Here is a 13,211-nt window from a genome sequence, read left to right on the forward strand (position 1 = left end):
TATATATACCACTTTTATTTCTATAAATTATTATCTTATTTTATTCTTTAAATTTCAAAATTGTTACTTTTAATTGAGTTTATTACCTTTGTAAAATAAAAATAAAAAATTCTTGGGGTTGGAATCCGCGAGTCTACCACGGGTTCGGGTTGGATTGAGTTGAAATTTTTTTTACAAATTTTAGTTTGAGTTTATTTTTGATTTGGTATACATGTTTATTTTTTATCCGGTCTACTTAAAATCTGACTTAAGTTGAACTTGTGGTGAGTCAGATTGGTTCACCAACCCGTAAATAAATTATTATACAAATATTTTTTATTATGTTGAGTTTTATATTTACGTCAGGTTAGATTATTTTTTTTAATCAACACATTAGTATTTTTATATAGTTTGTATTTAACGTCCTTTTATATTGTATTTGAATTTTATTGAAATTTGTTTAAATTTTAATTTAATTTTTTTAAATAAGTGAACGGTAAATCAACGCATTTAATTAACAGACCTACTGAATTACCGACCCCTAATAGGTTGAGCCGAACCGGACTGAAGCAAGAAAGAAACGGCCGAACGAATGGGTCTCTGAGGGGAGGTAGTGTGATTACTGTTCCCCAGTTCCGTTCTCAGTTGGTGTGATTCTCCGTCGGATTTCATCGATGGATCTTCCTATGACTAAACCCTCCCTCAACCCCAACAAGCATCTCAAAGAACAGTTACTCTTTTCTTTACCTTTCTCACCTGTAACAATAATACTCGATTTTTCACCTCTGATCTCGTATTTCCTTTCTCTCAATTTCGCAGATTTGTCAGCAACTTGACCGGATCTTCTATGCCCGAAATCGTGGCACTTACAGTGTCTGTTCCGGTGAGTGACTCTCCCATTTGCATGCCCATTCATACCAGCTTCAATGTGACGCCGTCGTGGTTGTTTTGTGCTCCCATTACAGGTTCTGGTTCTTATTCGTCACTCCATCTCGTCCATTTCCATTGCCGGTCAGTTCCTTACAACACTTCAATTTAAAAATTTTAAATTTGTATATTCTCTTTTTCTTAATAGTTATATTTTGGGGGCAGAACTTGGGTTACTGTTAGTGTATAAGGCTGTCTCATTAGTGTTTGAAAATATGAAAATTAAACGAAGTCTCGTAAAGTACAATTAATCCGCATGACACTTTAGTCTAGAATTAGAAAAGAGAAGTATAATGTTAACATATGTTCAGTGTTCAGAATGATAATAAATGGTCAAGTTTATGGACTTCTACGCCTAGAAATTTCAGGACTTACATAGATTTTTCTTAGCTTCAAAGATCAATTTAACACTGGTATACACCTTTTAAGGACCCAAATGGTATTATATATCTTTATGTTTTTATAATCTCTGGTCTATGTTTCTGTTGTTTGCTTCAATGCAAGCTCGTTATTATATTCGTACTAATTGCTTGATTTTCTTTTTTATTTTTATTAATTATAGGTGCCTCCCTGAAGAAGAAAAATGACGATGCACCTTCTGGTAAAAGGAATTTCAAATCATACTTAGCCACATTGACTCTGGACTTTCTTGTTATTGTTGTTCCTATGCTTTTATTCTTCACCGTAAGTGCTCCCTCCCTAGCACCAATAGCATCTGATGTTTTTCCAACAAATTGAAAACTTGTGGCTTGAAAGTTGTGACAGCTTGTTTATGTGTAGCTCTACTCTGTAGTAACAAACCTTTTTGCAAGTTCCCCTCATTGTTTATTTTGTAATTACTACAATGAACTTGCTGATAGGTACTTGCAAACTGGACCTATATCATTGCATGTTCGTTGACTATCTTGACATTACTATTTATTTCAACCAAGAGGTAATTTTGCAATCTTGTATGGGTAACTTTCTTAAGGGATATTATTTTTTTTATGAAACAGAAAATTAAGGCCGAAAGTTTCAAATGAACCAAAGTAGATAATGGCTGATTCTGTACACATAACTGCAGGTCTGGTGGCTCATCTTCTTTTGAAGGAGAACCCAATTCTCTTAGGGCATACGTGACTTCTTACCGGGTTCTTGTGGTATGAAGTGCCATATAGAATTCTTTATCCCGTTGCTCTGATTGTCTTTTTGCTTTCATGTTGATTGAAGTTATTTTTGGCAGATGATTATAACATTCCTGTGCATCTTGGCTGTTGACTTCAAAATATTTCCTAGAAGATATGCGAAGACTGAAACCTATGGAACAAGTTTGGTATGATTCTTCTGCAATTCTAATATAATTCTTTGAGAATGAAACAAATGTTTTACAAATAAGAATACAGGAAAAGAGATTTCGTTTAACCTATGGAAGTTTGGTATGATTCTTCTGCAATTCTGATATGATTCTATGACAATGAAACAAATGTTTTACAAATAAGAATACAGGAAAAGAGATTTCATTTAAGATGATTCTTATACTTCCTAGCCCAACACTTCTCGCACATCTTCAAAAGCTGAAGTACATAAGTTGAATTTAGCTTATCGGAGAAACCCAGTTTTTTTGGTCTTTTTATTTTCCTCTCCTATAAGTTCTTATAGAGAACTTTATCCAAACAAATTATGTGTATTTTGTTCGATTGAGGAGGATTTCTTTTCCTCCCTTATAATGGTAATATGTTACTATATTACTTATCACCTGGGTGATTTATGGCTAGAGTAGATTCAGAGTTTGTGTGGGTGTGGAGTTGGAGAAAATGGGCTTTTTAATTCAACATATAAATTAATTCTCATCCGGATTACATTAAGTTGTAAATTTTGATCTCTCTCTCTCTCAGTTCAGCTATTTATTTTATTGTCGTCTTGACCCCTAAATTTTTGTTTCACAATATTTCTAACACTCAGTATCTTCAATAATTTGATTTCTCTGTTATGATTTGAGATTATTTTGTATTCTAGATGGATCTTGGAGTTGGAGCATTTGTTTTAGCAAATTCACTAGTTTCTCGGCAAGCACGGAATATTGCATTAGTGTGAGTCATTTATTGCTATGACCCATTGGAAATTAGTTTTTGTTTGTAAGATGTAAATTTGTTTTTTAGTGTGATACTTGAATGACTTAGAGAACTTCTCTGACAATCATAATAATGACTGAAGCAATGTGAACAAAATGAACCTTGCTGACAATGACAATCTCTTAAAACTAAGTTTCTCCTTTTCTCATTCTATTTATCTGGTCTATAATAACATTGGTGTTTTTTTAAATATTCTTGCTCAGATATAGGCACTCTGTATTTCCCTGATTATGTCATCTTTTCTAATGCTACAGAAGCTGGAAGACTGCAGTAGTTTCAACTAGTCCACTGATTCTATTAGGATTTCTCCGTCTTGTTACAACAACTGGTGTGGATTATCAGGTGAGACTTTTTCATTGGTATTCTTAGAATGATCTGTGACAACTCAAATGGATTAACTTGTCTTGCATATCTAAAGCTTTAACAAGGCTAGTCACCTATATGTTTTTGATGCATGAAATGAAGATTATGGATAATAATCTTTTAGATAGTATGACTTATGTCAAATCCTAGGGTTTTTGTTAGCCCATAAGCCTGAAAACTTGGAAGGCCGTGGAATGTGGGTGGTAAAGTTTTTTCTGGAAACGTGACCTCTAAATGAAATTTAATGTTATTGATTGCAGTATGCAGGATTGTTTCATTTCCTCCTATCTTTAATTAAGATTATGACTGGTGTTTGTATGTGTTCTGACCTATTTATAGAATCTAATTTCTTAAGGTAGGCGGTAATCATTTTGTGGTTTTCATTATTGTTTTTGAGTAATAATTTTCTAATCCAAGAGTGAAAACATTCTCAATTTTCCTTTTTATAGGTACATGTCGGTGAATATGGTGTTCATTGGAATTTCTTCTTCACACTTGCTGCTGTGTCAATCCTTACTTCTTTTATTAATATTTCTCCTCAATATTGTGGAGTTATTGGTTCACTTCTACTAGTAGGTACATTTTTATTTGCATTATTCTTACGCTTTGTCTTTGAAATCTGATTTTCTTATATAGTTTAATTTCTGTTTCCAAGGGTACCAGTTCTGCTTGGTGCAAGGTTTAAACCATTACTTACTTTCTGATGAAAGAGGAGTGGATATTTTAAGTCAAAACAAGGAGGGAATTTTTAGCATATTTGGTGAGAATTGCACCCCACATTGTTCAGTCTTGATTTTAAGGCTATCATTTTGTTGACTAGTACATCTAGCCGTTTTATTTTTTATGTATAAAAGTTGGTTAAGCAATGTTATTGTCTCCAGGATACTGGGGTATGTATCTTCTGGGTGTTTATATAGGAAACTCTCTTATCTTTGGGAGCCATTCCTCTGGATTTAGAAGTAGCAGATGGGTACGGATGAGGGTTTGGGCTCTCTCCATACTGTTTTGGTAAAGCTTGATCCAAAACCTGTTTATCCTGCACTAAGCAATCTTGTTTTGATCCTAGATGTGTTTATTCTGCCTATAGCTTTAAGCTTATTCCTTTTTTTTTATGCCCATGTCAGGTTATTAACTGTACTACTGGACAGGCATGTTGAAAGAGTTTCACGGAGAACAGTATGTCGGGCTATATTGCAGTTTCTTAATTAGAGGTGGCATTCTTTAACACCAATGCTGGAAACTAACTGTTGATGTTTTTGTGCAGTGCAACCTTCCATATGTTACTATGGTATTGGCTGACAATCTACAGGTCATTCTTACTGAGTTCTATTATATGGATCGGTGTCTAACATATGATAGGACATATTGACTTTGTAGTTTGTATTGCAGTTGCTACATTTTAAAATTTTTTAGGTTCTATCGTGGTTGGTAGTGCGTATGAATTTTATTTATGCAATTAAATTTTTTTATCTAGTTTATATCAAATGCAGCTTATGGTGTCTCAATTTCTAATTCCACAGCAAAGTATTTTTGAGTTATAGTTGACATTGTATTTTTTTAATTTGAAATCTAATCACGGATTTAGCAATTTAATCTGAATATTTACCCATTTTTCAGTTGTTATCAGTTCTAATGCTGGCTGATCTTGTTCCTGGAAGGAAAACTTCAGTACTAGAAGAAGCGTTCAGTCGGAACTTACTGGCTACATTTCTACTGGTGAAAACAAGATATTCCTTGCTTACAAACATTATGCTTTCTCTCTCTAGACATCATCAGTTATAATTTTTCTGGACAATTTTGTGCAGGCAAATATTCTCACAGGGTTGGTAAACTTGTCTGTCGATACCCTGTCTGCGTCATCAATCAAAGCCCTTATTATCTTGTTGGTCTATGCTTATATTTTATCAATTGTAATTGGTATTCTAGATTATTTTGGTATTAAATTAAAATTTTGGTGAAGCAGTCAATTGCTATGCTCTAGTCTGTTCTATTAGTGTTATTATTTATTTTCAAATAAGAATTCTTTCTTTTAATCATCAATTGATTTTTTTTATAAAAATCATGCGGCAGTTGTGGTTTATTTGTAAAGGTATACACTATGAAAATTCTACTGCCGTTGAACTCGGTCTGGGTTAACAAGCATAAGATTTAGGAATGCATATGTACTCTATAAATGACGAAATGACGAAGACTGGACAAAGGTGATCTTTATGGCACTTACTGACGGCCATTTAGTTGACCCGAAAAAAGGATAGCCATTTTCCTGCACATGCAATTGTATGGTATCTCGGCATAGATACCAATTGACCACTGAGCAAATGCAACCTACAACTCATACTTGGATGCTTTTGTGTTCCCATGCTTCATTTTCATGCATCTTGATTTGGCAAACCCTTGGTAGTTTTTATACATGATTGCACAGTGAAATAGTGTGGTAAAATGATGCATAAATCTTCCTAGACAGTATATACAATGGAAAAAGAAAGGTTGAAACTGACTTCTGGGGATTTGAATGTAGCCTATGTGATGTGGACCTGCAGATGATGTACTTTTTCGAGAAGGGTAGCTTACAGTCACATGGTTAATGCAGCAGACTCTGACAACTTGGACCACGCTCCTAGCTCCACCTCTGTCCTTTCGTGTGTCCTCATCAGCGCATATGGCTAAAGTTCTGATCTTTACAAAAACATGCACATCGAGGTCTAGACTATGGCCACAAGGATATTAATATTGTGGTAATTGTCATAAACTATAAACTTCTGCGTCCTAAGCCTTGCTTAGTTTTATGCACTTACGTCTACAACTTTATAATTCCTGTATTTGAAAGAGGGGCGACATGAAAGATATTCCTTGCCAAGTTTCTCGTGGTGGTCCTGGACATTCTCACTTTTTGTATACCGTATGACATCCAGTGTAGCCCCATTGTACAATACAAGTAATTAATAACGAATGCGTTTGCTTTATAAGAAATTAAGTTATAGCAAACACTATTTTCATAGAATGATTTATAGATGACGTTAAAATGGTTTTTTAGGTAAGTAATAATTTTGTAGAATATAATGATGAAGATCTAACTACACAACGATTTTAGATACTGTTTAGTCCGTAACCTGGAATAATAATATGTACCATAAGATTTTGGTCTACAACACAAGGTTGGTATGGGTTTGACATGTAGAATGTTGTACCGGTGGATTGTCAAATACATGCATAGTCTATGTCGAAATTATTTATATAGGAATCTCGGGTGCGTGAGGCATTCATTTCCTGCAAAGCCCAACACAGATTTGAATGTGATGGGTAGCTATTGCACAGCTTGTTCTGTTGTTTTTATGCTTATTTCTATATAGATTTGGGTCCCCCACTCTACTCTTCATTGGCATAAGCTGTGCCAGTCTTTGACAGCATCTATGAAATTGGGAAGGAAACCAAAGCATGGATGTGTGAGGAGCCTGTTTCCTTTTACTACACCTTTCTGATTCCTGAAAAGCACAACACCTTTTCTGCCCTTCTCACGTGCTGCGTATCCTCTAATCTAAATTAACTCATTCTCCCATATTTAACTCTCAGCTTCCTCTTCCTCTGTCACTCAAACTGCCTCAACCAAGTTAGTGAGATTTTCTATATATGCCTCTCATGTCTATGAGAAACGCATGAAACCTTTGGTCGTCACTTACTTTTCTCACCAAGTAGGGAACTTCAGTTCAATAGAGAATAACAATGGCTTTAGAAACTCTTCCATCCAACGAGTTTTCCAACTTCATCGTCTACGACACTATCTCTGCAACTCCATTTAGCAGCCATGACTCTTCAGAGACTAGTTTCTTGGAAAGTTTTGTGAACTGTCAGGAACACAACCCTTCATTGAATGATAGCTCAATGAGGACCCGAAAGCGCCAAGCCAGCGAGCCACCAGAAGCCATCGGCAGCAGGAAGCAGAATGTGGCGGGGGTGCAAGGTAGGAAGAAGAGGAGAAGAAGGCCAAGGGTTTGCAAAAACAAGGAAGAGGCCGAGACACAAAGAATCACTCACATTACAGTGGAAAGAAACCGCCGAAAGCAGATGAATGAGCATCTTGCTGTTCTTCGTTCACTCATGCCTGAGTCCTACGTCCAGAGGGTTTGTTTTTTCTTTCTTGTTTTTTTCTTTTTCAGTCTCTATCTAGTTCCTCTTTCTTTCTCATAACAAATGTAGTTGGGATTTTTCTCAAAATCACTACTATGTTATGGTCCCATTATAGTAGAGATGACGAGATTCTCTTTTATCGATAATGCTAAGCAGGACAAAGCTAAAAACTAAACCCAATAATCTAAACTATGCAGAATCAAAGATAATGTTCTTTACACTGCTTTTTTGACTTCTCACTGTAAGGTGAATCAAAAGAAGCAGTACTGTGCCTAAATTGTAATCCGCTACTAGTGCTGCCAAATAATTGAAACTTCGAAATATAACATTTTCTGCACTTAGGTCACTCCATGTACTTACTTTATGTATAAACTAAAGTCGTGCTAAATGCAACTAACTTTTTGAAGATGAAATTTTGATGTTTTAGGGTGACCAGGCCTCTATAGTGGGTGGTGCCATAGAGTTTGTGAAGGAGCTGGAGCACCTCCTGCAAACACTGGAAGCAAGAAAGCTGCAACTTTTGCAGCAAGAAGCGGTGCAAACCAATGAAAATACGGCCATTTCCAAACTCATGCAACCCCCTTTTGCACAATTTTTTTTGTATCCTCAGTACACATGGTCCCAGAGTCCTAACAAATACACATCCAAGACCAAAGCTGCCATAGCTGATATCGAGGTCACTCTAATCGAGACCCATGCAAATCTTCGAATTCTCACTAGGAAAAGCCCCGTCCAACTAACCAAGTTAGTATCTGGTTTCCAAACTCTCTACCTCACTGTCCTACATCTTAATGTCACCACCATAGACCCTTTGGTCTTCTATTCCATCAGTGCTAAGGTATGTCATTAACTATTCATTCACTACTGTCTTCCATTTTCCACCTTCCTCAACTCCATATTCTTTCAGTTATAAAATCATGATGCCTTGTATAATGTCCTGAAAGTTTCGAGAGATTGCTTAGCTGAAATATTAGCATTTTTTTTATGTAGGTTGAAGAAGGATTCCAACTTGGTTCGGTAGATGGTATTGCATCGGCAGTTCATCATTTGCTTGCAAGAATCGAAGATGAGGCTTTGCTTTGCTGTTGATCAGGTTCATATGGGAGCACGAGATTTTAGTGAAACGACCAAATCACCCTTCTCAAGAGAGAGAAAAAGGAATATATGCCGATTGCTGTAGTTTTTGTTTTTGTTTTATGTCCAACTGATGTGTTCATGCTAAAACATAGTCGCAGTAGATGATGTTTTTTTAGGTTGCTTCTTCAAGTACAACTTGATCGGGAATAATTTTCACAAAGTTTCGACAGACTAATGAAAAAAATGTTGATACAGTTTATCTTCATGACAAAATTTTACTGTTTATTTTTGAAACATCTCTTATGTTACTAAGGGATCGATCCTTTTGAATGCTTAACCAAATTATTTTAGGCAAACACGAGCCAAACTTTCACCATCATGTTTCTACTTTAGAACGATCACGCACAGTCGTGGATTAATACTTGTTTGGACGAAAATGCATTTGAGTGTCAACACACTTAAAGAAGAGTCTATCCTATATAAGGGGAAGGTAAAAGAAAACAAAATTAGCCCATGTTGGTGCCGTGGCTACATTTATAAATTTTGTTCTTTTTTCAGTTATGGATGAGAGATAGTGAACCTGTAAGACTTATGGAGCCATATTTGCCACAAGATAATATAATGCAAATGTATGTGAGGTTAGTTTTATAGACAATCATTTTGGATTTACGTGAGGTTGTAACTTGCAAGTGGGGTTCGTGGTTACCCTCATTACGAACATTACTTAGGAACATTGATAATTAAGATAAGAAAAGATAAATGGTTGACCTGATATCTTGGTTCTGATTAGTTTCCTCAATATAAAATTTAATCATGAACGATACTTTCTGACGACTCTTCACATGAAAGGAAGGAAGAGCTTCTCCCCACCCTAAACTTTTCTTAAGTAAAAAAAGAAACATAAACTGTCATAGCCAATTGAATTATGAGGCAAAACCACTGAAATGTCCCGTAACTTTTCTTAAGTAAAGAAGAAACATAAACTGTCATAGCCAATTGAATTATGAGGCAATAGCACTAGAATGGTCGGTAACTTTTCTTTATTAAAAAAAAATATATAAGCTGTCATAGCCAATTGAATTATGAGAAAAAACACTAAAATAATTTAATTTTGTCTTCAAAATTACTAACGGTGTAAGTTTGAATTCGTATACAAATTCGTTCAAAATCGTACCAAACTAATACAATCTTAATTAAAATTAAAAAAAAAATTATTGCAAAGTGAAGTTATATTATACCGACAAAGTTTGAATTTAAACACAGTACACTCAAGTGAAGTCAAGTTAACAAAATTTCAATTAATATATATCGGTCTATTTTCTACTAAAACTAGAAAAGAAAAATTAGAATAGATTGAAATCGTACCCTACACGTCTTCTTCAAAATTATATCATTTCGGTAATTTTGAAGGTAAGATTGCACCATTTTGGTGCTTTTACCCTATTGTGATGCACTTGCAAGCCAAACATGGGATTGGGAATTTTGTGCAAGTTAATTGTGATAGGAAAAATCAAAAGTAATGTGGTAGAAAAGAGTATAAAGGAAAACATTTTTTGGAGTTGATTGATATGAACTAGTGGTCTCCATTGCCAAAGCCATAGTAAGTAAATTTGATGGTATGAGTCATTTTCATGACCTTGGGGTTTGTGATGGGTTTTTTCATTTGATTTTACTGTTGTTGTAAATGAAAAGGGTTTCAGATTTGTTTGGTTGTGTGTGATCGATAGATCAATATCCTCATTAAGAGGTTGTGTCCGTTAGTGTAAGCAAGAATCAGAGAAATGGACATGCATGGAAGATCCATAAAACAAATTCAACTGCATTACCCCTTTGCTCTTTCTTCTTTCTATACACACATCTCTGTGCCCTCTGCTCTGTGGGGACGCCTTTCAAGGCTCTCTCTGCAACTCTACACCACCTTGTGTCACTCAATGCTTTTTCTTCGTATTATTAATTATTCGCTAATCAAATGTTACTACTTTTTTATATATTTCAAAGTGTAATTATTATAAAAAACTAATTGTTTTGTTATTTATAACTAATTTCGATTCAAACGATGCCTCGTCTCTGTGTGAATTATTATATTACACAATAGAGATAAGAAGAAAAGTATATATGAAGGCAAAGAGAGACAAGATAATAAGAAAGAACTGAAAAAGTAGAGTATAGTAATGCAGAAAGCATGGTCCTTGTGGGACCAATGGGACCCTAACAGTGTTTGGTTTATCCAATTCGGTTGTCATAGTCAACCTTTACAAAATTTACCTAAAACAAAGCGCTCAAGAACTTAAAAGGATACACGAAACTATTTCATGCGGAAAAAGTTGGTAATGGTTAAGCTTACCTGTTAAAATGTAAAAATATTTATTGAAGTAAGTAGTTTAAATATAATAAGACAGAAACCAATATGTAAAAAAAATGTATCTGCATGTTTTACCTTTCCTATCCCCAAAAGACATTGATTAAAAGTATACTTTTGTTTCTAATTATTTTATTTTATTTTTTGAGAGGTTAATAATATACATGATCAAAATATTATAAGTATACGAAACAAATAGGTGGTGGATTTGAATAAGCTAGTATTGGGGGAACTAGGTGATAGATAACATATATGATTGATTCGTGAATATTATGGAAACATAGATTACTATAAAGAAAATGTCGATTTCTGAATTTTGTCACACTTGTTTGAGTTTGTAGATAAAGAAGTGTTTGTGTTTGTAGATAAATTTTGTTAGGTGGAGCTTTATATAAAGGTTGCGAAGTGAAAACTTAGGCATCTATTCATTACAATGAAAACTGTGGGCGTATTATTTATGCAATCTTAACGTTTTCCATCCATTGAAAACTTCTTGCAGTGGATAGATAAGATCGAGGAGAAGGTAATGTCTTCAACCAATCAACCTGGTTTCTTCAATTCTAAAGATATTATCACCACTGCACAAACCTCGATATGATATATATATATATATATATATATATATATATATAACTGAACAATTGAGTCATATTATATAAAAAAAAAATTATTTTTTAACAAAATTTTGTTGATAAATTTTTATAATATACACGTGATAAATAAATAAAAAGAGGATTTAATATGATTTGAAAAGAAAAGAAAAATATTTGGTGGGTGTTAAAAAATAAATTTTGTCTAACTTTTGTTAAAATAATTATTTTTATCAAAATATCATTTTCCTATCGTATATAATCAAAGTTAAATTCATTTCTAGACTCACAAATTAACTTGAACCTAGATCATTTAGTTTATGAACCAAATTCAACTGGTCAATAAATACATATAATTGATTTGGTTTGGTTCATTTTCGATCTTAATTGAACCTAAGACTAATTATTCCACCAAACTGATGTTGAAGAGTTGGCATTACTTTAACAGTCAGAGTTTTAGCAACAGTACTAATTCCTTAATAATACAAAATATAACAATTTCTTCAACCTCCGAAAAATTATCATTTGTTTAGCCTTAAATTAAGAATAACTTATCCTAAAATCAAATATTCAAAGCATACAAACTCTCAATCACTAGATCAATTAACCACACTAAAAAATCAATGTATCATTTGAAACCTCAAAATTAACACTCAAATAAATTTTCTAAAACTATAATTTATAATTCAAGTATGATATATATTTTATAATATCACATATTTTATAATCCAAGTATATAATACATGGTCGGTAACAAATTTTATAATTCAATTAAGATTTGTAGAAAAAGGAAGAGGAAAAAATTAAGACAGAAGCCAAATAATGAATGGTGATAAGGGAAAAGAATGCTCATTTTTGCACAAACACAAAACTTTTGAACTTACTTAATTACATATATTATAGTGCATAAAGATTGCAATAAATTGATATTGATAACAATTTTAGTCTTGATTTTCCTACTTAAAAATTCTTAACGATTGAACTAGATCTATATCTAATAAGTTGTATTAATATTAGTCGTAAGTTAAGTTTGAATTTAGATCATTATATTTTCATAAGCTAAGTTTAAATTTAGATCATTATCTTTTCATAAGTTAAGTTTAAATTTAGATTATTATCTTTCTTGAGACATTAGAGTGAGCTTTTTTTATTGAATAATATAATACGGACTCACTTCTTTATTATGATTTTCCATAACTCCTATCCTAGTAAGCTATTTGATTGCTTTTGAACAAAATAGGCAATAGTGGCTTATAGAAACCTTGAAACTGTGTAGCTAACTTTAGTTAAGTTATATTATGAGCTATTGCTCTATATCATCTTTTTTAATGTTGTACTTCCTTTATCCTAGGTGAAGACAAAGAAAGTCTCACAATAAATAGAAATTCAAATTAAGGTTAATATGAAGTTAAAGTTTAAAAAAAATATAAATTGGATTCAAAATAAGGAAAAAAAAAATTACAACATTTTAGTTCGACAAACTATACAAATTGATATAATATAATGTTTCTTTTTTCAATATATAATTTTGGTTTACGAGTAAAAAATCAACTTAAAAAAATATGTTTCTTGAAATTATTTATGATATGCTTAACTAGACGTGTATATCAAAGAATGATTTTTTATAATTTTAAAATATTTTAAAAAATAAAATAAAAAGAAAATTGTTATATGTTAGTG

General features: G+C 33.1%; 2 protein-coding genes across 3 annotated transcripts; both read left to right on the forward strand.

Annotated features, from left to right (window-relative positions):
• The first annotated feature begins 511 nt into the window (after positions 1-511).
• LOC114179642 (uncharacterized protein At4g17910) lies at positions 512-5,413 on the forward strand. Of its 2 annotated transcripts, XM_028066054.1 has the most exons (16): positions 512-709; positions 799-862; positions 945-990; positions 1,469-1,590; positions 1,767-1,840; positions 1,970-2,045; positions 2,129-2,218; positions 2,902-2,975; positions 3,272-3,359; positions 3,830-3,956; positions 4,036-4,140; positions 4,262-4,388; positions 4,505-4,556; positions 4,645-4,689; positions 4,998-5,096; positions 5,186-5,413. In XM_028066054.1, the coding sequence occupies exons 1-16, from the start codon at positions 654-656 to the stop codon at positions 5,336-5,338; spliced, it is 1,398 nt and encodes a 465-aa protein (XP_027921855.1). In that variant the 5' UTR covers positions 512-653; the 3' UTR covers positions 5,339-5,413. The 2 variants fall into 2 exon arrangements, with proteins under 2 accessions (XP_027921855.1, XP_027921856.1); XM_028066055.1 differs by lacking the exon at positions 512-709 and having other exon boundaries at positions 793-862; positions 1,469-1,507.
• Positions 5,414-6,669: 1,256 nt separating this feature from the next.
• LOC114179643 (transcription factor bHLH71-like) lies at positions 6,670-8,878 on the forward strand. Its single transcript, XM_028066057.1, has 3 exons — positions 6,670-7,499; positions 7,933-8,343; positions 8,496-8,878. The coding sequence occupies exons 1-3, from the start codon at positions 7,101-7,103 to the stop codon at positions 8,592-8,594; spliced, it is 909 nt and encodes a 302-aa protein (XP_027921858.1). The 5' UTR covers positions 6,670-7,100; the 3' UTR covers positions 8,595-8,878.
• Positions 8,879-13,211: the final 4,333 nt, after the last annotated feature.

The sequence above is a fragment of the Vigna unguiculata genome, chromosome 3 (assembly GCF_004118075.2).
Source record: "Vigna unguiculata cultivar IT97K-499-35 chromosome 3, ASM411807v1, whole genome shotgun sequence".
Taxonomy (NCBI): Eukaryota; Viridiplantae; Streptophyta; class Magnoliopsida; order Fabales; family Fabaceae; genus Vigna; species Vigna unguiculata.